At 39.0% G+C, this 25,000-nt stretch overlaps 2 protein-coding genes across 3 annotated transcripts in view; both read right to left on the bottom strand.

The window, feature by feature from the left end:
- The window catches only part of LOC143293486 (mitogen-activated protein kinase kinase kinase 20-like), a 52,762-nt gene that overhangs the window by 25,716 nt on the left and 2,046 nt on the right, over positions 1-25,000 (bottom strand). For both annotated transcript variants that reach the window (XM_076604379.1, XM_076604380.1), the window contains exons 3-15: positions 24,751-24,838; positions 23,275-23,373; positions 22,702-22,767; positions 20,105-20,133; positions 18,986-19,123; positions 12,765-12,851; positions 12,000-12,129; positions 10,901-10,952; positions 10,225-10,360; positions 9,748-9,792; positions 8,680-8,710; positions 7,766-7,902; positions 7,340-7,402 (exon numbers count right to left, since the gene is read on the bottom strand). In XM_076604379.1, the coding sequence (XP_076460494.1) occupies positions 7,340-7,402; positions 7,766-7,902; positions 8,680-8,710; positions 9,748-9,792; positions 10,225-10,360; positions 10,901-10,952; positions 12,000-12,129; positions 12,765-12,851; positions 18,986-19,123; positions 20,105-20,133; positions 22,702-22,767; positions 23,275-23,373; positions 24,751-24,838 (1,101 nt within the window). The remainder of the gene's footprint in view (positions 1-7,339; positions 7,403-7,765; positions 7,903-8,679; positions 8,711-9,747; positions 9,793-10,224; positions 10,361-10,900; positions 10,953-11,999; positions 12,130-12,764; positions 12,852-18,985; positions 19,124-20,104; positions 20,134-22,701; positions 22,768-23,274; positions 23,374-24,750; positions 24,839-25,000) is intronic.
- Positions 14,670-17,951, bottom strand: LOC143293485 (uncharacterized). Its single transcript, XM_076604378.1, has 2 exons — positions 16,238-17,951; positions 14,670-15,951 (listed from the first exon to the last, which is right to left on the bottom strand). The coding sequence occupies exons 1-2, from the start codon at positions 17,341-17,343 to the stop codon at positions 15,090-15,092; spliced, it is 1,968 nt and encodes a 655-aa protein (XP_076460493.1). The 5' UTR covers positions 17,344-17,951; the 3' UTR covers positions 14,670-15,089.

Genomic DNA, 25,000 nt, shown 5'->3' with positions numbered 1-25,000 from the left:
CACATTCACCAAACTGTCACCACACCACATTCACCAAACTGTCACCACTTCACATCAAACTGTCACCACTCCATATCCACATTCACCAAACTGTCACCACACCACATTCACCAAACTGTCACCACTTCACATCAAACTGTCACCACTCCATATTCACCAAACTGTCACCACTTCACATAAAACTATCACCACTCCACATTCGCCAAACTGTCACCACTCCACATTCACCAAACTGTCACCACTCCATATTCACCAAACTGTCTCCACTCCACATTCACCAAACTGTCACCACTTCACACAAAGCTATCACTACTTCACATCAAACTCTCACCACTCCACATTCACCAGACTCTCACCACTCCACCTTCACCAAACTGTCACCACTCCACACAAAACTGTCACCACTTCATACAAAACTGTCAACACTCCACATTCACCAAACTGTCACCACACCACACCAAACTGTCACCACTCCACACCAAATTCTCACCACTCCACATTCACCAAAACTCTCACCACACCACACCAAACTGTAACTACTCCACATTCACCAGTCACCACACCACATCAAACTGTCACCACTCCACACCAAACACTCACCATTCCACCTTCACCAAACAGTCACCACACCACACCAGTCACCACACCACACCAAACTGTCACCACTCCACACCGAAAAGTCACCACACCACTCCACATTCACCAGTCACCACACCACACCAAACTGTAACTACTCCACATTCACCAGTCACCACTCCACACCAAACACTCACCATTCCACCTTCACCAAACAGTCACCACACCACACCAGTCACCACATCACACCAAACTGTCACCACTCCACACCGAACAGTCACCACACCACTCCACATTCACCAAACAGTCACCACACCACACCAAACTGTAACTACTCCACATTCACCAGCCACCACTCCACACCAAACAGTCACCACACCACACCAAATTCTCACCACTCCACATTCACCAGTCACCACACCACACCAAACTCTCACCACTCCACACCAAACTCTCACCATTCCACATTCACCAAACTGTCACCACACCACATCAGTCACCACACCACACCAAACTGTCACCACTCCACACCGAACAGTCACCACACCACTCCACATTCACCAAACAGTCACCACTCCACACCAAACTGTCACCACTCCACACCAAACAGTCACCACTCCATTCACCAGTCACCACTCCACATCAAACAGTCATCACTCCACATTCATCAAACTGTCACCACTCCACACTAAACTGTCACCATTCCACACCGAACAGTCACCACACCACTCCACATTCACCAAACAGTCACCACTCCACACCAGTCACCACTCCACACCAAACAGTCACCACTCCATTCACCAGTCACCACTCCACATCAAACAGTCATCACTCCACATTCACCGAACTGTCACCACTCCACACTAAACTGTCACCACTCCACACCGAACAGTCACCACACCACTCCACATTCACCAAACAGTCACCACTCCACACCAAACAGTCACCACTCCATTCACCAGTCACCACTCCACATCAAACAGTCATCACTCCACATTCACCGAACTGTCACCACTCCACACTAAACTGTCACTATTCCACAATCATCAAACTGCCACCACTCCATATTCACCAGTCACCACTCCACACCAAACAGTCACCACTCCACACCAAACTGTCAGCATTCCACATTCACCTGCCACTACTTGAAATTCACCAAACTGTCACCAGCATGTATTCACAAAACTGTCACTTCAAATTCATTAACCTGTCACAAGTTTGCATTCACCAAATTGATACTACTCCAGATTCACCAAACGCATTCACCAAACTAACACTACTCCAGATTCACCAAACTGTCTACAATATGTATTCACCAAGCTATCACACTGCACATTCAACAAACTGTCAACATCAAAATTTACCAAACTGTCAATATGTATTCACCTAACTATTACCATTTCACATTCACCAAACTGTCAACACCTCATATTTACTGTCAACACTCTACATTAATGAAACTGTCATCACTCCACATTCACCAAACTGTCACCATTCCACATCCACCAAACTGTCACATCACAACATACATCAAACTCTCACTACTCTATTCACCTAACTGTCACTACTCCACATTCACCAACTGTCACCATTCCACATTCACCAAACTTTCACCACTCCACACCAAACTTTCACCACTCCACATTCACCAAACTGTCACCACTCCACACCAAACTGTCACTACTCCACATTCACCAACTGTCACCATTCCATATTCGCCAAACTGTCACCACTCCATACCAAACTTTCACCACACCACATCAACCAAACTGTCACCACACCACATCAACCAAACTGTCACACTCAAAATTCACCAAACTGTCACCACTCCACACCAAACTGTCACCACACCATACCCAACAAACTGTCACACAAAAATTTAGAGTTGGTAACAATACAATCCACTACAAATGTTGGACAAATAAGAATATATATCTGGTTAGAGATGTTGTTGATGAGAATGGGTGCTTCCTTAGTTACACATGCTTTAGAGAAAAATATAATATTAATGTAAATTATTTAGTGTATATGGGATTGATACATTCGATAAAAAGTTACTTAATTACACATAATATTTATCTAAGTGATAAAACCTGTAATGAACAATCGAAAGCACTACACTTAATATCCTCTACTATGAAAGGCTCGCAACTATATTATGATATACTTCTTGAACCACTCTTTATTTACAATATAAGTTCTTTTGTTAAGTGGGAGCAAAAATTAGATATCATCGTTAATTGGGTAACCACCATGAAGCAAATAAAAAAAGTAAAAGAGATAAAATTAAAGTGGTTTCAAATTAGAATTTGTCACAACATTTTAGTTACAAACAAAATTCTGAAGAAAATGGGTATTACAAACAGTGACAAGTGCAATTTTTGTAAAAATGAAATAGATTCAGTACAACATTATCTATGGTTTTGCAAGTTCTCTCAATTGTTTTGGAAGGAATTAGAGAACGTCTTAAAAGAAAGATGTGACACTTGCTCAAACGTTAAGTTAAACATAGAATTAGTTCTATTTGGAAATGATGAAATTACAAAAATAGATGAAATTTTCAACTATATTATTCTTGTTGCAAAATATTTTGTTTATAAATGCAGAATAAATAAGATTAAACCATGTATAGAGCACTTTTTGAATGATTTAAGAAATAGTTATAAAGTAGAAAGATATATGCATTCAATGGAAATGTTAAGTGCTGTATTTATGAGAAAATGGTGTCCATATATAAAACTTCTTGAAAACAGTAACCCATAACAAAATAGTATGAAAGATCAAAATGCACAATAATAATGAAGGCTCAATGATATATATATGTATGTATATATATATGTATGTATATATATATATATATATATGTATATATATGTGTGTATATGTATGTATATATATATATATATATATATATATATATATATATATATATATATATAATTTTTAAAAAAAACTTGAACAGATGTACGTGAATGTGTAAGTATGCGAGTATGTAAATAATATATGCATGTGTGTATTCATGTGCACTTATGTGTCTGCAGTAATAATGTTTAACACGACTGTGTAATGGGTGTTTTATATAGTCACGTATAGAAAACTAGAGGAAATGTGTTCATACATAAGATATCCTATGTGTGGGTTGTGTTCTTTTCACATTACGTTAGCGAAGCAAAGTGTCCATAACTCTATGCTGATGCTATTATATGTTATAAAACTGCACTGTTACACATGATGAAAATGTGTCCACCTTGACCAAATTAAGAACAATATATTATAAGTATAATGACTTATGATGACGATGTTATAGTTAATGTACACTGTATTCATTTTTTTTTTCTTTCTTTGTTTTTTTCCCCTTTCTTTTCCATCTACTCTGAATTGTTATAATGAATTTATGTACAAAATAAAACGGTGGTCGACCCAAGAAAGTCCGGGGAAAAAAAAAAAAAAAAAAAAAAAAAAAAACTGTCACACTCTACATTCACCAAACTGTCACAACTCCACATTCACCCCACACTGTATAGCTTGACATCCATTAGGGCAAAACTAAACATCAAAATCTTCCAGCAACAGAAACAGGATGAAATATGACTGATTTTCATTATACGCAACTAAAAAAATGAAAAGCAGGTAGCAAGACACCTATGTTTGCTCCACCTAAATCTCAGTAAGAGTATGCCTGTGCTAAGACTGTGAACAAGAATTATAAAACAACAGAAAATCAAGGCTGCTGATCACCAAACTAAACACATCAAATGTCATCCAAGTGTAAAATTATGTAACAGGGACAATGTATAAAACTTAAAAGATGACTCAAATTATTTCAACAGTCTTAAACTTTTTAATGCTATCCTTTCAATAGTAATATAACCATTCTTTTAATATGGAAAACATATTTAACATTAATGTACAAGTCTAAAGCACAGCACAACCACTCCACCAATCACAACAATTTGAAAGAATGAATTAGAATCAGAACCAGAATAACTTTATTATCTCACTACAAAAAAATCAAGTGCAGTTAAGTCTGTATTATATACATAATACAAGCAGAACAGAAGTAAAATCTAGCATACAACTGAACACTTTTTACATACTTGGCCATGACTTGTGATCTGAGACTCATAAATTGTTTCAATTTCACTGTCACTGCCTTTTTCTTTTTATATATGTGAGTCCTTTCCAGTTCTTCTTTATATCAAATAAAAACACTCTCAATACACCAGAGATATCACAAAGACACTTTAAAGATAGGCAGATTTATATGCAAGAAGCAGGCAGTCTGCCTCAAAAAATCACCTTTAAGATAAACAACTTGAAAATAATCAATTGATATAATTATATACACATTCAGCTACTGAAAATGCAGGAAAATTGCTTATACAAGTCTGTGCCATGATCACACAAGAAAGCCAGGAAAAAGCCTGCATGCTTCATGATTACACAAAGGCCTCAAGTGTACAACTTATGAAAATGTGAACAGTTTCAGCAAAAGTGAAAGTAAAAGTAAATATTCACACATACATGTGCATACAGTCACTCATGTGCGCAGGTCCCCCCCGGCCCCCCCACACACACACACTGGCTATGAGTTTTGTGTCGATCAGTCTCCAGTTCTTTTTTAATAGAGTGGGGGGAAAAAAACTGGGAAAGAAAGTGTACACCCCATGCCCCATTTCAAAACACTCACCACAGGGATAGCCTGAAATCAGCAAAGCCAGTAAGTGCAAGTCATTGAGGCAACCAGGCAAAGCAATACATTGTCTTGCACACCTTCATGCATATGCATATATAGCATATAAAGGATTAACACTGGGAGAAAAAAAAAGCCACTTCTTTTCCTGTAACAACATTTACCTACGACAGAGAGAACATGGCTGCAAACACAAACATGACCATAGATACAAGCGGGTTACAATCACTGATTAGCTTTTTTTTCTGCGCTCTTTCCAAAGTTTTCACTGCAAGTGATATCACTACACTTTCAAAGCATCATCTGCACTAATGGTAATATGGTGATGCCCATACAAGTTAACATAGTGCTGAAGTCGCAGTTCCTTTTCATCCCATGGATTCACAATCTGTTCGTAAGCCGTTTACCAAACCACTGGAAGAGTTTTTTGTTAGCCCCCATGTTGAAGGTGTTGTGTGTACAGTGTTACATTTGGTAGCCTCTAAAGACCCGACTAGTGCGTTGGATCTGAACACAGGTCAGGCACCCACTACCTTTTCTTTCTAAGCAAATGTGGTGGAGTGTGTATGGGATCAGTCCAGACACTTTGACGCCTCCTTGAAACTGAAACTGTGAACTGTGGCACCATCTCCCTAATCTATTCATAAACACATCTGACGATGTTTCTCAGTATCAATAATGATTGATGCTCACACCTCTGTAAACACTCCTGATGATGTTTCTCATATCAATAATGATTGATGCTCACACCTCTGTAAACACTCCTGACGATGTTTCTCAGTATCAATAATGATTGATGGTGTGTGCTCACACCTCTGTAACACTCCTGACGATGTTTCTCAATATCAATGATTGATGCTCACACCTCTGTAAACACTCCTGATGATGTTTCTCAGTATCAATAATGATTGATCGTGTGTGCCCACACCTCTGTAGAATCTCCTGACAATGTTTCTCAGTACTAATAATGATTGATGGTGTGTGCTTACACCTCTGTAGACGCTCCTGACGATGTTTCTCAGTACCAATAATGATTGATGCTCACACCTCTGTAGATGCTCCTGACAATGTTTCTCAGTACCAATAATGATTGATGCTCACACCTCTGTAGATGCTCCTGACGATGTTTCTCAGTATCAATAATGACTGACGCTCACACCTCTCAGACAGGGACCTTGTGAAATTTACAATAAAAGTTATATCTCCATAATACATGCATTCAAGTATGACATACCAAACACAAACAAGTGTGTGCACAAACAAACGCCCAAGAAAACACACATCACACTCACACAATGAAGTTTAGTAAGCATGTTAGTCAATAAGAAGAAGAGCTGAGTTTTGAGAGACTTTTTAAACTGAACTACGGAATCCACATGACAGACTGAGAAGGGCAGTTTGTTCCATATCACTGGGGCAAGACAGCAGTTCTAAAGAGCACTAACTCTGTAATTTTAGTATTCAAATAATTCCTGCCTTATTGACATCCTCATAATTGGCATCTTTGTTCTTCACTGAGACGTGCCAACTACATCAGTACTGGGGCCATATGGGTGAGTTTAACAACCTACTGGTATTTCGCCCTTAAGGTCAAGTTGGTTGTGGCTGTGGTTTTTCCATGAGGGGTGGTGTGGTTGGGGCATTGGTCCTGAGTACTGGGGGGGTTTTGTGCACTTTTTGTATGCTTTCTATGGTCAAAGGGAAGCAACCACTATACTCTGAGAAAACTGAGGCACTGGCCTTTAGAGTATTACTTCCCATCAACAGCTGAGGATTGTTCACACCTGTCTGAGATATTTGGGTGGATAAATAAAATGAACATATACGTAAACTTTGCTTCTGTCTTACCACTGTTCCATTTGACACTGGTGGTAATTAAACAGCATTTTACTAAACCCTAATCCAGCAAGGTAACAAAATCATGCAGAACAAAATCTTTCCAAATACCATAAAGCAAAAAATGGTAAGGAGATGTACAGACTTCATGCCATGACAAAAAATATCTCAAACCTGTACACCACATGCATGAACTACTAACATGAAGATGGCACAAATAAACCAGGTACTGACCTTTGCTAGAGGTGGGAAGTTGAGGAGACGGGTGTTGTGGGCTTTCAGCAATTCTATTTCCGTCTGTAGGCACAAGTTGAGGCATAATATTAATAATAGTTATAATGATAATTACAATAATAATAATAATCTGCATTTATATAGTGCTTACCTTGCAGCTCTAAGCCAAATACTTGTAGCATGAATAAAGCACAGGAATATAAGCACACTGAAGATAGAAACTCACTAAAAACTAATTTTCAAAACTGTAACAACAATCACAAAACACACACATCTCCCTCCTCACCCTCACTCAAACACACACACACCATACACACACACACAAACCACACACACACACACATACACACACACACAAACCACACACACACACAAACCACACACACACACACACACACACACACACACACACACACACAAACTCACACTCAGATCCATAATATGCCCAACACTGGTGACACCCATGGAACGAAGCTCATTCTTTGTTAAACGCATCAACCGTCGACCGTTGATGTGGTTCTGCAGAAAGCACTCTGCGTATTGTGCGATGTCCACATAGTGCCCTGCAAACACACACTGCATCACAACCGCTGAATGGAAATGAAGCTCACACTTCAAAACTTCAGAGCTGAAGTCAATGAGTGATCTTAGCAGCACTAAGCGTGCTTAACAATGACCATTTTCCTATTTCAGTGCTAATTCCACAGACTTAGAAATAGTATTGATGCTGAGCACACTTATGGCTGCTAAGACTGTTTGTGCAACCCGGCCCAACTGTTTGCTGGGTTGTGTTAATTTTTTTCTGTTTGGGGGTTTTTTCTTGCAGCCAAAATTGTTCTTTTTAGTAATCTTAACTGGCACAGACATCATACATGATACCAATACATTTTAAGTTTTGATTTTTATCTCTGTCAGAAGCTTTGCTCTAAGAACTGCAATATTTTGTAAAGAAATGTAAAAATAAAAACAAAGAAATATGAATAAGTTCACTGCCATTTTTTTTCAAAACTTATCACTGGACTGCTGGTCTGGCACCTGCTCAGCAGATATGGTGTAGCGTTTATGGATTTGTCCGAATGCAGTGACGTCTCCTTGAGAAATTGAACTGAACTGAACTGAACTATCACTGGATCAAATCATACATCTATGTGGGATGTACTTTTTAACAAAAAGAAAAAAAGACACAAATGTGAGAACTGATCCCATCAAATCTGACATGCTGGTGTCACTGCAAATATTTCTCTCGTCCCTAGTCCCACCAAAAGTATTAGACGATTATGAAAGTAATACTTCAGGTTGTACAATTTCAAAACTATGAAATAAAATGCATTCTCACTTACCTGTGGATCCTAATTTCATCACCCACTGGTACTGTCAAAACAAAATCAAAACAAAAAATAGATAAATAAAGGTGAAAATGATCAGAAACTTTAGCCAAGGTCATTTTATCAAGGTTCATACAGATTTTTCATCAGAAATTTTTGAAACTTTTTAAATAGCTTTTAAAGCCAAAATCACACTGTTAGACAAAGATTTACATTTTTTGTAAATCTCAAAACTTTATTTTTTGTGTGTGTGTGTATGTGTGTATGTGTGTGTGTGTGTGTGTGCGTGTAGAGCAGTGCAGTGTAGTCTTTCTGGTGTGCGCGTTTGCATGTACACACGGCAGATGTATGCTTTGTGAAGCAATGTATTTTAAGAAAACTATGAGTAACTAACAAACAGGAAACATGGAGAGGCTTAAAACAGAAAAAAAGAATGAAAGAAAATTAACTGAGATAACTAGGAGCAATAGTTTTCTGTAGTTGGAGTACAGAAATACCAAGTGATTATCAAAGGCAAACCTCAACTTCAGTTTCTACTTTGGAATGATGGTCCAGTTAGTGTATATCAAACAAGTCGCTAACCTGCCTTTATTCAAATATAAAAAAATTAATCAAAAAGAAACAAAATTTAAAAAATCTTCCCAAAGTATGTATGTAGCATAAAGCAGGCCCTAAACTGTTACGGACTGTTTTTTTGGTAATACTTAATGGCAAATCACCTTGCTCTCACACCCAACTTTTCCCCAACCAACATGTACAATAAAACACTGGTCAACCTGTATTTCCTCGACTTGTTTGAATCCCCCCACCCCCATCCCCCAAGCTATCCTAACACCATTTCAACTGTGCTGGTTCCTTTTCCACCCACTTCACTTGCTGAGTGGTGTTCAACAGATAGCTGGAAACTCTAACCAGTTAATTCTGTAAAAAGCATTGCGTTTTCTACATTTTAGCAGACCTGATGGCAACTTCTTTGTTCTTATTTTTTGCATGCATCACAATCACCGTTTTTCCCATCAACAAAATTTCATTGCACCAATGTAAAAATTTACATCTCCCTAAAGTTAACACTGTGACACTTACCACGTCCACATCACGCCAAGTGTTCACGTCATGGTCATCTAGATCCTGTAGGGACAGAGAGGAAAATCATGTTGATGTGAGACAGCAATACCCAGTACTCATATGGTAAGTCTCACAATTAACATTGTGCACAATGAATTGCTTGGTAAATACTTATTTTTACCACTATATAACCATCATCATCATCATCATCATCATAGAAACACATTAACAGTGTGCATTTATATAGTGTTTACGAAGAGGATCTAAACATGTTTTCTATGCATGTGGCATGAATAAGATATTAGGAATTTTCAAAAACTATTAAAGATAAGAATATAAAATATATATATTAAAGACACAAAATCCCTCAGTAAAAGTGTTATTTTAGAACAGTGTAACATTACTCACAACACACATACACCTCTCCCACCTCACACACACACACACACACACACTTGCTTCCCACCCAGCAAAACAATGAAATCATCACCTCACCACAACATTAAACTGCTGTTCCAGATTTTGCTCCCGTTCTTTCAGTCGGAGTTCCCTCTCCTTCAGTTCTCGCTCCTTCAGGCTGAGGTTACTCTCGGCTCTCTTCAGTCTGTCCAGAGTGGTCTGGATTTCCTTCCTGCACCATACACCTCACACACTTCATCATCACTGGACCAGTGGCCTTATGGTAATGCACCCCTCGAGGAAGCAAGTGGACACAGATTCAAGTCCCATGTATGGACCACGATTTTTACTCCCCCTTCCACTAGACCTTGAGACATGGCCTATGTGTCCTTCATGTATTGCACATAAATGACCAGTTGAAAAAAAAACTGAGGTCTTGTCCCACCTTTCCTGTTGATAATTTTTCTATCAACTGCAACATTTAACTATCATTTCTAACTCCTCTAACATCAATTGTAGTATATCCAAAAGAGGCTGACACTTGCTATTTAACAACTGTGGTATTAGCATAATTTATCTGTTGGTACAGTTCTTGAAACATGTCATTTTGAATATGCTCTATGTGAATGTGTTCATACAGGCAAAGTGATGTTTCTATGCCCTCACATATACAGCACCCAAGTACAGTGCTTCAACTTTTCTGTTACATAAATACAGGTAAACAAGCAACATAATATGAACAGTGCATGCAAAGACTTTGAGCTCCACTTACCGCCATATACTCCTGTGTTCCAAGAATGAGTTGGTCACTCCTGGAAGGGACTCTGGACACACACACACACACACACACACACAATTTAGTTAAATATCAGTGTCATATTCAAGTCTAAATCATCATCATGCCTCCCTCCCCAAAAAACCCCACAATACTCCTTTAACTGTGAAATATGCACATGTACCGTACATGTGAACCCACATACTAACATGCACATCAGCATTCAATGTTGTGACAATACACTTACTTATAAATCCTTATAATTTTGATTAGACTATAAATCATTTAAATGTGAAATCTGTGCATGTATGATGAGTATCAGATAATAAAATAATGCATAAAAGTAATAGTATGTGTGCATGGTTTTGCCAAATATTGACCTTGAGCTCTCGATGTTAAAGTTAACCACTGACACATACTCACTTTGTTTACACAATTTTGTCAATTTATGAACAGAAAACTGAGAAAAGTATCATTAATGAAAGATGGAACTCAGCAAAGAGTGGTCAAGCATGTATTTATGCTCCCAGTATATGTACGACATACATATAAAAAAAAAATCACACAATCAAAACTAGATGACAATAAAACATGACATGAAATAAATGATGAACACAGAAACACTCATGACCATGTCATGCAGAAATTTGAAGACTACTGAAAGCCCATTACCAATGAGGTGATGGAGTCTTTTCATTTCTGGAACATGCCTTATGATGACAATAATTTGAAAGTTTAATGACTACCCTACACGCTTGGGCTAAATTTTTGTAACTTCGTAGATTTAAGTGAGCAATTCATGACAAAATCAATTTTCCAGTCCCTGCAAAAAAAAGAAGAAAAAAAAGAGAAAAAAAACAAGAACTGTTACAAAAAGAAACAGACCTCAGAATAAGAAAGCTGTGGACATATCCCACTTGCACAATGCCGCTATGAAACGTACTGAAGAAATGAGAATAACCACTTGCTCGGGAACTGTGGATGCCCCTACTCACAGCCCTACTGACAAAGTGCAATGACAGAACAAACATGAAACCGCTGGAAACAAACGATGCACACAGGCGACAATACTTTTAAGCTATGTATAAACACATACCATCCTCCAGCATGGTGTGGAGCCTGTGCAGGATGTGTTTGAAGGAGGGCCGTTTCTTGGGGTCCACATCCCAGCACTGCTCCATCAGCTGGGCAAACAGGGGGGGACACTCGGACGGAATCATCAGCCTCTGCCCACATCATCACTGTCAATGCTTTCTCTTCAACACAACCAAGTAGGAAATCATGTGTGGAGCGGTGGCCCTGTGGTAATGTGCGTGCCTGACTGGGAAACTAGTGCCCAGAAGTTCAAGTCCCATATGTGGATCACAATAGCCTTTTATGAGTGTATGGGCAGTGAATTCATATTCTCTATTATCATGGGCATGGCATACATGTATACGTGTGTATCAAGGTGCTTGCATGTGATTGTGATTGTGAGCAAACTCACTATGACATTTAAATCTAACTCAAAGAAGTGTATGTTTTAGTCCAAAGATATCATTCAAATTTTGTGTTGCTGTTTCTTTGTTTTTTCTTTGTTTTTTTATTTTTTTTAGTCTGATACCTCAGAACAGTTAGAACAGTTATGCACTGATGCATATGTTCAATTTTTTCTTCTCTCTTTCTTTCCAATCAATTTTTTCCCTCTTCAGTTTTTCTTTATTCTTTTCTTTTCTCACTTCAGACCTGTTCCAGCTAATAATCTTCTTCAAATACCTAGTTGTTACTGAATTTAGTAGCTGGATTTGGTGTAATTTTGAAGTCACTAGAGATTCATTCCATTGATATATTTTTCAAATTGTTGTTCATAAGCAGAACTTACCTCCCCTTTCTCCACAATCAGCCACGCTACCTGGAAGCCGTCAATGCCGTTGAATGGCACTTCATGTGTCAGCAACTCCCACAGCACCTGCCGCAATCATCAAGATACATCACATGCGATGGAGTCATCAACACATGGAGCCACCAACACGTCATCAACACCATGTGCAATGGAGTCATCAACACGTCATCAACACCACGTGCAATGGTGTCATCAACACATGGAGTCATCAACACATGGAGTGATCAACACATCATCAACACCACGTGCAATGGAGTCATCAACACATGGAGTCATCAACACATCATCAACACCACGTGCAATGGTGTCATCAACACATGGAGTCATCAACACGTCATCAACACCACGTGCAATGGTGTCATCAACACATGGAGTCATCAACACATGGAGTCATCAACACATCATCTACACCATGTGCGATGGAGTCATTAACACATGGAGTCATCAACACGTCATCTACACCATGTGCGATGGAGTCATTAACACGTCATCAACACCATGTGTGATGGAGTCATTAACACATGGAGCCATCAACACGTCATCAACACCACGTGCAATGGAGTCATCAACACATGGAGTCATCAACACGTCATCAACACCATGTGCAATGGAGTCATCAACACGTCATCAACACCACGTGCAATGGAGTCATTAACACATGGAGTCATCAACATGTCATCAACACCACGTGCAATGGTGTCATCAACACATGGAGTCATCAACAGCAGTCATCAACACCACGTGCAATGGAGTCATCAACACATGGAGTCATCAACATCTCACGCAATGGTGGCATCAACACCACAAACAAGAAACACTGTTGAAGGGACGGGGAGGAGGGAGGGGGGAACAAAAGCAAGTGTTTGTGTACACTCACACACACATGCATGCAACACACACATGTATATGCATGCACAAACACACACACACACACACACACACACACACACACACACACACACACATGTACACACATACACACAAACAACACAAGTGAGAAGGAAAAACTGAAGATGCCAGTTGTTCTGAGTGAACAGGTTAATGAAATGAAAACTAAATGATCATGAGTCAAATTTCTCATTAAAAAAAAAAAACAATGTTACAGGGGACAAAAATGGAGCTTCCAGTCCTGATACAGTCAGTTTCAGCTGATAAATGTCTCTACAAGAATGTTCTTCACTTCTTGACCACTTTGTTTTGATTAATTTCCAACATATCCTTATCAAATATGAAAATAACCACATAAAGTTTGATATCAATGCAAAAAACATTCAGTTCAGCATTAATAAGAAAATACAGACTCTTTTGTTGAGATGGAAAATGCCTGCCTTCAAAACTAAATATACCAGGAATGTTGTATGCTTATGCAGACAGTAAAAAGTTCTTTTTTGCATTGAGGTAAACAACTCAGTAAGAAAAATATTTAACTCTTCTTCTTCATTTTTTTTTTTTTTTTTTTTTGTTGTTGTTGTTGTTGTTGCTTATCCAAATACCAAATAGCTAAGTACCTATAAGAATTCTTACATTAGACCAGCCGCCGTGGCAAAGTGGTTAGCGTCACGGACTGACGGCTGGGAGGACGCAGGTTCGAATCCCAGCAGAGGTGGGTTTTTCGGCCCGTGGCTGACTCCTACCCAGAGTTGAGTGTGCTGTGGGCTTAAGGTGAGACCCCACAGGTAAAATTTATATCCAGTTCTTTTCTTATGTTTTGGGTTTTTTATATCTGTATGATAGTAAAAACAAGAAAACAAGACAATTTTAGCATACTGAAAGATGTGAAGGTGATTTACTGTCCAAAATGACACAAAATTACGTAAAACGTTAAGAAATCATGCGTTTCATTAGAACATGATACATACTAGAAAAATTACTGTAGAAGCACCATTTCTTGTATGTATGTTTACTATCCCTTTATCTATGACAGTAAGGAGGCTTTTTGCAGCGCAAGAATTATGAAACCTACAAACATGAGATAATGACAGTAATGAAATTTATCAGAGTTAGGACTACCACAATGATAATTCAAGTACAAAAATAAATTCACCAACATTTTTTAAGAGGAAATCCTCATTTAGGTTTACAGAAAAATGATTCTTCTACAAGGAAAAAAAAGAATTATTACTCTATCTCTTTTCATTGCTGAGATATCAATGTCCCAAGGTGATGACTATCAGTGAAAAAGCAGAATATGAGAAAAAAGGCGATAAAGATTTTGAAGTTTTCTCTACTAAAGAAACATTACCTACTGAATTTTCACTGATATTTTCTACTTCAGTCAAGTGTCAGATGACTGCAGAAAGGTCTTCATTCATCTGCAAGTAACCCAGGGCCATAAACAGGGCCTTCTTCAGCCTGTTGTTCAGCCTGTGCGGCTTGATTCTGCAGACGCTGTCGACGCCGATGTATTACAAACTGTTCCTGGGATGTTGCCTCGGCTTTCTTCAGTCTGGTGTTGTCCTGCTGTCTGACAATGGCCAAAGTATGTTCATTAACATCCATGCTGAACATGTTCATCATTTCTGTGAGATGGTTATTCCCCTGATTGAATTTCCCCACAGCATTTGCAACGGCTGCTTCCACACGACGTTTACCAAAGAAACGGTTCTTTGGGAGAATTGTCCACAGCAGTGAATGAAATGATTCATTTACATTTTGTGTCTTTTTGTGCATGATTCTCTTTAGTAGGTGTGACGAGGTCATTCTTTTGTAGAGAGGCACCAGTTTGCTGAACACCTCTCTTGACACAGCTGTGCCAAGATTTTCTGCATGTGGTCCAGGTTGCTGACCAAGAGAAAGAGCTTTGTTGAAAAAGCACCAGCTGTCTGGGCCATGTGGACACCTGAAGTGATGGGGGTCTTCATCTGTTGATGCACTGTGGAACAGCGTTGCCCAAACAGCATTGCGCAGGTCGTCTTCAGTTTTGTTGCAGGGGTCTAATATGGCTCCTCGGAAGTAGTTCTGGAGTCTTTTGCATTTAGGCAAAGTGAGACGTCCAGATCCTTTGCCACCCAGTTTTTCTTCCTTGGCAAGTTTTCGTAGGGCAGTTCCAATCCGCTTATGCACATGGTTTGTGCATTCCAGCTTGGTGACCAGGCGGTTGTCCCCGTACGGCTTGGCCCTCTCCACGGCACTGAAGGCTGCGGAGTCTCCATCAGACAGCATAGTCCTAAAACAGTATTGTTAAGAGACTGAATATAAAATGATGTCAAAATAAAAGAAGAAAACTAACATAAAACTGCATGAAAGCATCATCCTGTTGATTCTGTGTGAGCATGAGTACACATATATACACACACACATTTTAGTTTTGCTATTACAAGCAATAAATTACCACCTCGCCCAAACTCAAACAATTTGTAGGCACATGAACATTGATTCACACACACACACACACACAGAGAGAGAGAGAGAGAGAGAGAGCAAATATTCTTATATTGATAAACAAAACATACCTGTAGCGAAAGCCGGTCCTCTCCACAGAGTTGTTCCACAGAAACAATGCAGCATCTCTCTCCATCGCCTTGGCTGAAGCATGGTGGTTGCGCTGGCACTCTGCTTCATGCTCATCCATCCACTCATTCCACTGAGCCTCAGACAAGTTTTCATTTTCTTTCAGTTTGCACATATGGCAATATGTGGACAACACATGCCAGTCTATCACAAATCCAGTGATCACCTCAATCACAGCTCCCACACCATAATGTGAAACAAAGCCACGGCGCTGCCATGTCCCATCAAAAGTTACGTCAATCCAAGGGATGCCATCATCAATTTCCCAACAGCCTAACTCAGCATCCTCATGATAGAAATCTTCAACAGCATCAAGTTCTCTTGGGTGCAGTTCATTGTAAGTGTCTTTCACAATTGTGTGCACATTCCTCTGAAGAATGTCACAAGTGTCACGAGAAACACTGCATGCCACTTTGTGGATACGTTGGTATGTGTTCTCACTCATATTAGGCATACCAAAAATGGCACAGAATTTGTTGAGTACTGCAAACCCACCGCCTGCTTCCATGGAAAACATAACAGCTCTCTGGTTCACATCAAAGGGCCGATCACCTCTATCACTGTCAAAAATCCTAGGAGATGAATTCTCAGATTTACTGTATGTGCACTGCTTGCATTTGAGCACCACCGTTCTTGACAGTCCCATCTTTTCATCGAGGAAGAGTTGTACCGACGAGTCTTCACACATGGGACATGTCATATCATTCAGTAATCTGTTCAATTGACCAACATCAAATAAGCACCACTCGCGCTGTCCGTAAACGTCCTGATCGTTAAAATTGTTGGTCTTCCGGTTGTACTCCTGCACAAGTCTTATCTTTTTGGCTGAGGCTGACTCTGGAATCTGTTCACGAAAATCAGCAGCAACTTCATCTGTTTCAACTAAGGAAACGCGCGGCCCATGTTCGATGTCAGAATCCAACACTTCGTCACCTTCTTCAGCCTTTCGTTTCTTTGCTTCACGCATTTTCTGCATCTTTAAAGCTTGTTTTTTTGATGCAGAACCAAAATGGGCCGTTTTCAGCGTGTTATGTTTCTTTCGCGGCATGTTTTTCTCGTAGAAATGATCAAAGTTTTCTTTTCTCTTTCCAAAAAAAACCGAATGTTTTCACAACGAATGTTTACACAAAGTGTCCGGATGTTGTAACTTCGTTAATCTCCGACGTCGACGGAAACGCCCGAAGTAGCTGTTTTGCATATGTGCGCATGCGCAGTTCACAACTAAACCGGTTCTCGATCGGAAGTTTCGCGACTGACCAATGAGCTTCAAGGTGATGAAGCTGATAAGAAAACACCCACGTCAGTCTTTGTCTCTTCTTGCTCAGGGGTGGCAGCCTTCACAGTTTCTACTGACGTCATGTGAAAGTCCGGTCTTTCCCGCTCATTTTGATAGGTCACTTCCCGCGTTGCAGACGATAATTCTAGCTGTATCCAAGTCTTGAAAACGGACACAATTGCACACCTTTCATATTCTCAACAAAAAAGTAGACACACCAGGGTTGCAAATGATCTTTATTTTCACACATTTAGTCATTTTCTGGAACATTCATCAACAAGAAATGAAAGTAGACACATAAAACTACCAAAAAATTGAAAAAACCCAAAACATGTTTGTGAACACTTTTTTACCATTTTTTGCCTGTGGGGTCTCACCTTAAATGGGGAGACTGGGACCACACAGTCAAGTGTCATCCACTTCACGGATGCATCTTTGGGTGTGTTGCTCTAATTACCTGACCAACACTGCAAGTGTCTGTATCTCGCAGGCCTGGTTAACGCCGGGATATCATTATGACAGGAAGCGTGGAGTACAGCCTTGTCACGCAGTCCCAAACCAAAATGGACCTCCACAGCAACATCATCATTGTCATCATCCTCTTCCTTCATCATCATCAAAATAAACAAAACAGTCTCAAAGTCTGTGGCCTTTCATGCCCTGCTCTCATGGTGACCTCAGTTTCGATATCCCTCCACTTCTGTGCTTGGGGTTAGTCCTGTCAATGTCTTCAGTGTCGGAAGATTCATGGGGGGCTGTTGTTTGAGGGACATGGTGGCAGTCTCCACTCTGGGAGGGACGCTCACTCAGTCTGGCTCCTCGACTAAGCCATTACTGTTGTTAGTAGGGGGCTTAGTAGGTGGTGTCCTAAGTACGTTGAATCAGAACAGGCACCACTGAACACCACCAAAGTGACTCAGCAGCAGTGCAGTGTCTCCTCTGGTGTGTGGCCTCCTGGTGACCTAACATCGATGGTTCCCTGCAGACTGCCGACAGTGGAACTGAGACGGACGAACCCAGGTGTGGCCGTGTATGGGGGAATCTAAATGAGCGGCGTGGGAGTAATGCCACTGAAATGGTGCAGATGATGGGGCAGCAAAAAAAAAAAAGAAAAAAAAAAGAATACTTACATTAGACACTATATGTTTGTATTGGTCAGTCGATTTTACGATCAGTTAATCTGATTCTGTTACTTTGTTTCCACCCCCCAAATTTCCTTGCACATGCTATTTTTTTTTCCTGTCCCATATATAAACATAGATTCCTGTGCATTCTTACACACACACACACACACACACACACACAAAAAAAACACACACACCCTTTTTTTTTTTTACATCAAAAATTACTTTAGTCAATAAGCACTAACTAAATTACCAGCCAACATGACATTTTACTGCAATAAGAGACTCACCACGCCATAGGACCAGGTGTCACAGGACTCTGACACTGGCATGCTCTGAATAACTTCTGGCGCCATCCAGGGAAACGTCCCTGCCAGGGACATCTTGGTTGTGCTCCCGATAAACCGTGACGCTCCAAAATCACACAGCTGCCAACAAAACTCACTGGTTAGAAACAATGACTCAACAACGTGGCGAGGAGCTCTAAGCAGACACCAAGGGGGTGTGTATATGCACATATGCAATTGTATGTGTGTGTATGTGTGTGTGCATGTGTGTTTGAGTGGGTGCATTTGTGTATGTGCTTGTCGACAAGCTCTTGTGCATGTGATATAGGAAGCAAGACCCAAACAGCACCACATTAGACACAGACAAGAAACAGGCAAACAATAAGTGCATGGATAAAAGAAATCATGTAAATGTAAGCATTTGGTTATATATGTACACACTCATTCACATAACATAACATACTCTTACAGCATAACCACTGGTCATGGACAACACACACATCCATAACTGCTTGTTTTAAAAAAATTAGTTGAAACATGCAAACAGTTTGACAACTTTTCAACAAATTCCTCTTATTTTTATACAGACCTTCAACTCCCATACAATTAACCCTTTCACTGTTGGAACATTTTGCTTTGCTGTATGCTGAGAATATTTCCATGAAAAAATGGAAAAATTCACACTTGTAATCTTAGATCAGTCATATCTCCAAAGCATATATCATGATGGTGCATTCCTACTATCAACACCGTCAGAATAATAATCTTTGTAACACACACACACACACACACACACACACAAATACTTGATCATAACATATTCCAATCAATTTGTTTATAACATACACACACACACACACACACACACACAGACAACAGATAGACTAAGACTTGAAAAGGACACACATACATAAGCTGTGCCCTTTCTATCACTGTTACACCCATACACACTTCACCAACCTATGCACAGAAAGATCAAGGGAGAAAATTCTTCTTGCCCAGCAAATGACTTTCCTGCAATGCTTAGCGAAACAGAAAGTAGTATGGCACCCATGTGTTCTATGACATATGCTGTGCATCAAAACTAAGGTTAAAGGGTTAAAGATCCTGCCACTGACTCACCTTGCAAGTCCAATCCTCACAGATAACAACTGGAAAAAAAAAAGCAAAAAAAACCACATCAATGTAAAGTCTTGTGTTGTGAATGCTTTGGTGTCATTTTCTTTCCTTTTTTAATCAGCTGTTTTTATACTGTAATGATCTGTCTATTCAATACCAAAAAAAATCATTTTCATGTATGATATGTATGCATACAAATTTACAATGAATTATTCACAATGGCTGAAGAAACAACGAAAAGACTGAATATACTGATGTCCCCACTCAGTTTCATTTGTGACAAAAAGCAATTTTAAGTTACAAACACTTATGCAAGCGGTACATGCACACGCACATGTACACACGCATGTATATATATACGTGTTGTTTTTTGTTGTTGTTTTTTTGTGTTTTTTTATAGAGAGAGAGAGATACATATATCGGGTGTCCCAAAAAAAGTGAACCGCTTTTTGACAAGTATTTTCTCAGTGATAGAGAAACTGAATTCATTGAAAATTTTCACACAGTATCATCAAGTCTGCAAAATATCTAAAAGTTTTGGGCGCAAATTATGCGAGTATTGTCAAATTCAAAACAGCATGTCAAAAAATCCAATATCAGAGGAAAACTCACTTATTTCAGTTTATGCTCAATGTGGCCTCCATCTTCCTCCACAACTAAATGAAGCCATTTCTTCCAAGCAGAAATGTTTTTATGTATTTCTTTCACTGATAACTCCTCCCATGACATAATTATCCTGTCCTTTAACACCTGCTTGGTCACTCACTCCCCAGTAAACTTTCTACTTCAGAGTCCCATATGGCATAATCCATTCGGTTACAGTCAGGACTTTGTGGAGGCCATTCATCATTCTTGATGAATTCTGGTGTAGCCTCTTCCAGATGGGCCTGGGTTACCCTACTTGTGTGTGAAGGAGCCCCATCTTGCTGAAACATGTAATTGTTTCTACGATAAAGACGCCTACAATCCGGGAGAAGATTGTCATCCAATAACTGAATGTAGCTTTCACTATTAACCTTGGTTCTATCAGTGTCAATAAAATGAATGTTTGTTTTTCCTTTCCAGGATACTCCAGCTGAAACCATTATCTTTTTTGAAAATCTAGAAGTCTCATGACAGAGGTGAGATGGCTGAATTTCTTGTTTCCGTTTCCCATAAAAACGATCGTTTTGGCGATTTTTAGCTATCTCGAACGTAGTCTTTCACGTCTGTGAAAATGATCCTTTTCACATCAGTAGCCGAGTAGCGGTCATTCAAGTTACAGCAGCAAGTTTTCCTTTTCCCCCTAACATTTTGGTCCCTCCTTGATACTCGTATCCTCTTGAAGGGCTTCAGATCCAGTTCTTTCACCATTCTTTGCATAGAAGACTTGCTCACTTGTAAATCGCTTGCAACTTCTCTAAGAGATCTGTGGGTCCCTGGGTTCTCCTCCTGGGATTGAATCAGTTCCTCAACACAGTCCTTGTTCTCCTCCGAACATGCAGTCTTGGGTCACCCACTGCCAATTTTACGTGTTACTGACCCTGTACTGTGTATTTTAGCGATAAGTCTATTTACAGTGATATGACTCTACCCCTTGCCTGGAAATTCCTTTACGATCCTTCTTCCACCCCAGCCTTTCTCCTTGAAACAGTTTTCAATGGTAACCTTATCACTTTCACTAAAAGGCATGGTTGATCTTTCCAAACTGAAACTTTGGTAAGAACTGATTTTGGATACAGACGACAATAAAAAAAAAATTAAAAAAAAAAAATCAATAGGCTTGATAACCAGACAGGCTATTTTTAGACTGACACTGATTGACAAATGCCAACACCTGGCAGCTGGCATGAACAGAATCCTGTGTTAGAAAATAACAAAATATTTTAATTCTTATGCAATTTTGTTTTTAGTGCGGTTGATATTTAATGTCAGTGTGTGTGTGTCTGTAAGGGAGGGACATTTATACCTGTGTGTGTGTGTGTGTGTGTGTGTGTGTGTTCTATAAAATGCATTTTGTTTTAATCTAGGCCTTATTTATTTCATAGCTTTTATAATCTTTAGTGTGCCTTTGCATTCATATGAACACACTGGATGTTTTCCATTGTCAGATAGCGGTTGATATGTTTTTTAAGGCATGTTTATAGTCAACTATGATGTAAGGCGCTTTAAGCAGCACTGGTGCTGGATATTGCGCCATAGAAAAACTATGTATTATTATTATTATTATAAAGGTCACATTGCACAGCTCTGATACTGGATTTTTTGACATGCTGTTTTGAATTTGACAATACTCGCATAATTTGCGTCCGAACTTTTAGATATTTTGCAGACTTGTTGATGATACCCTAAGCTTACTGTGTGAAAATTTTCAATAAATTCGGTTTCTCTATCAATGAGAAAATACTTGTCAAAAAGCAGTACACTTTTTTTGGGGACACCTGATATAGATAATATATACATACATATATATATATATATATATATATATATATATGGAATTTTAAGTTACACACACTTACGCAAGTGGGTACATGCACACAGACACATGTACAAGCATGCACACAGACACACAGACACACACACACACACACACACACACACACACACCAGTCACTCACCATTTTTAGATTTCAAGTCTCTGTGGATGACTTTGACAGGGGCTTCAAAGTGAAGATAATGCATTCCTGTAACCAATACATTTCACATACATATAGTTATACATCTCTAATAAAAATAATAGTGCATCATTTTCATATGGTGCATAATCTTGAATAATGCAACTCACTGTGTTGTTCACACTCATCTCACACAATCTGTGCACTAACACCACACACTAACAAACAGCTATCCACATATACTTCAGATTGTACATAAATAACTAAATAATAAATGCAAGCTAATTTATGAGCAGTTATGAATTAATAAACCATTCATAGTTTTACCATTGCAGCAGAATCTAGTAATGTAAATGGCTGTTCTGAACATGTTCCTTACAACTGAGCATAATAACACTGTCTTGTTTCAATGTCCCTTGCCCTCTCTATACCATAGGAACATCGTTACTCAAATGTTCATTCACTCTTTTTGCTCTTTTTTTTTTATTTTTTTTTTTTTTATAAGATTTACTGGCTTACATAAATATGAAAACTGTGCCGAATATCAGATTCAGTATATATGCCAAGTAAAAGTACCTCTAGCAATTTCCTCAGCCCATTTGATGATCTGTTTGAAATCCAGTTCATTCTCGGGGTTTTGCAGATATGCATACAGTGATCCATTTGAGGCATATTCTGAAACATCGATTTAATAATTATATAATACATATATATACAGAGCAACCCAGCAATTGCAAATACAAAAATAAACATAAATAATCTTTCTAAGATAAAAAGTCTCACAAATATACATTTGTATTTGTTTTATCTGATGATCACATGACTTGAGGATCATCTGTATTATATTTTAATATCTTTTCTACTCTGTGAAAGGTTCGCTTGAGTCATGACTCAAAGTCAAATCAGTTATTTGTGTCATGTATCTTCCTCTTCTTCTGTGTTCATTGGTTGTACTTCCCATGTGTTGTAATTCATGTATCTTCCTCTTCTTCTGTGTTCATTGGTTGTACTTCCCATGTGTTGAAATTCATGTATCTTCCTCTTCTTCTGTGTTCATTGGTTGTACTTCCCATGTGTTGAAATTCATGTATCTTCCTCTTCTTCTGTGTTCATTGGTTGTACATCCCATGTGTTGTAATTCCAATGTTCACTATGAAGTTATACATTATGTTGTGACTGCTTTTGCACCTGTTGTTTAGTCTGCCGTGTCCCAGATTTGAGGGGGCATTATTACATTATAACCAATAACAACAGTACATAAAAATAAATGCAATACACAGTCCTGAACGTTTTTCATGGTTTGTAGTGGCCTCTGAAAGAATTCTGCGAACTAGGTAGACTTCTGTTTTGCTGAGCATGGACTACAAGTTAACTGTGTAAATAAAATTACCAGAAATAGTTACCACATTTTAACAGGAACTTCTGGACTGCCAGTATCAAAGAATGAATAGGCCCACCCCTTTTTCAGTTACCATGCATATGAAGAACAGGAAGCTCCAAAGACAAAATTTACTGCTGTAGTAACTTCATTTCCTTCACTTTAAAAGTGTAGTGGATATAACAGCGGCAGAACTAAAACTTCGAACCTAAAAATAATCATCAAAACAAACAAGGTGCTACTATCAGCATATATTTCTACATGGGAAGACACATGTATATGAAAACACACACACTCTCTCTCTCTCTCTCTCTCTCTTGCTTGCTCGCTAAACTACCATTCATGTAACCTTTATTATAATGTGCATGCTGTATTGATATCATGATTTACACCTTTGTTTTATTTCACTGCTTCCCCCTCAAGGGCTGGATGGGAAAAAAAACATTGTCTTGCTTACTCTATTACTCTCAGAAAATAAAATTCATTCAATTCTCTCTCTCTCTCTCTCTCTCTCTCTCTCTCTCACACACACACACACACACACACACACACACACACACACACACACACACCTCTCTCTCTCAGTGAGACACAGTCAAACATACCTGCACACTGAGACAGAGTAGACAGGCACAGATGGTACATCCACTAATTCACAAACACAACTGACACACCTGTGACCAAGCAGAAGTTTGGATCCTGGATGACAGCACCATAGAAACGAATGATGTTTTTATGGCTCAGCACACTCAGCACTTGGGCCTATAGATATTTGAATACAAACAGACCTGCCTGTACATTACCATAATATGATATACATTATAAAATATTCTATTGATTTTCAGTGCCACAGGATAGCAAATCCATGTTTTTCAATTGACAAAAAATATTATTCAATGCTCATGAAAACATGTTCCAAAAGAA

The sequence above is a fragment of the Babylonia areolata genome, chromosome 19 (genome assembly GCF_041734735.1).
Source record: "Babylonia areolata isolate BAREFJ2019XMU chromosome 19, ASM4173473v1, whole genome shotgun sequence".
In the NCBI taxonomy this organism is placed as follows: domain Eukaryota; kingdom Metazoa; phylum Mollusca; class Gastropoda; order Neogastropoda; family Buccinidae; genus Babylonia; species Babylonia areolata.
The sequence above is the reverse complement of the archived record's forward strand: the minus strand, read 5'-3'. Positions and strand labels throughout refer to the sequence as shown.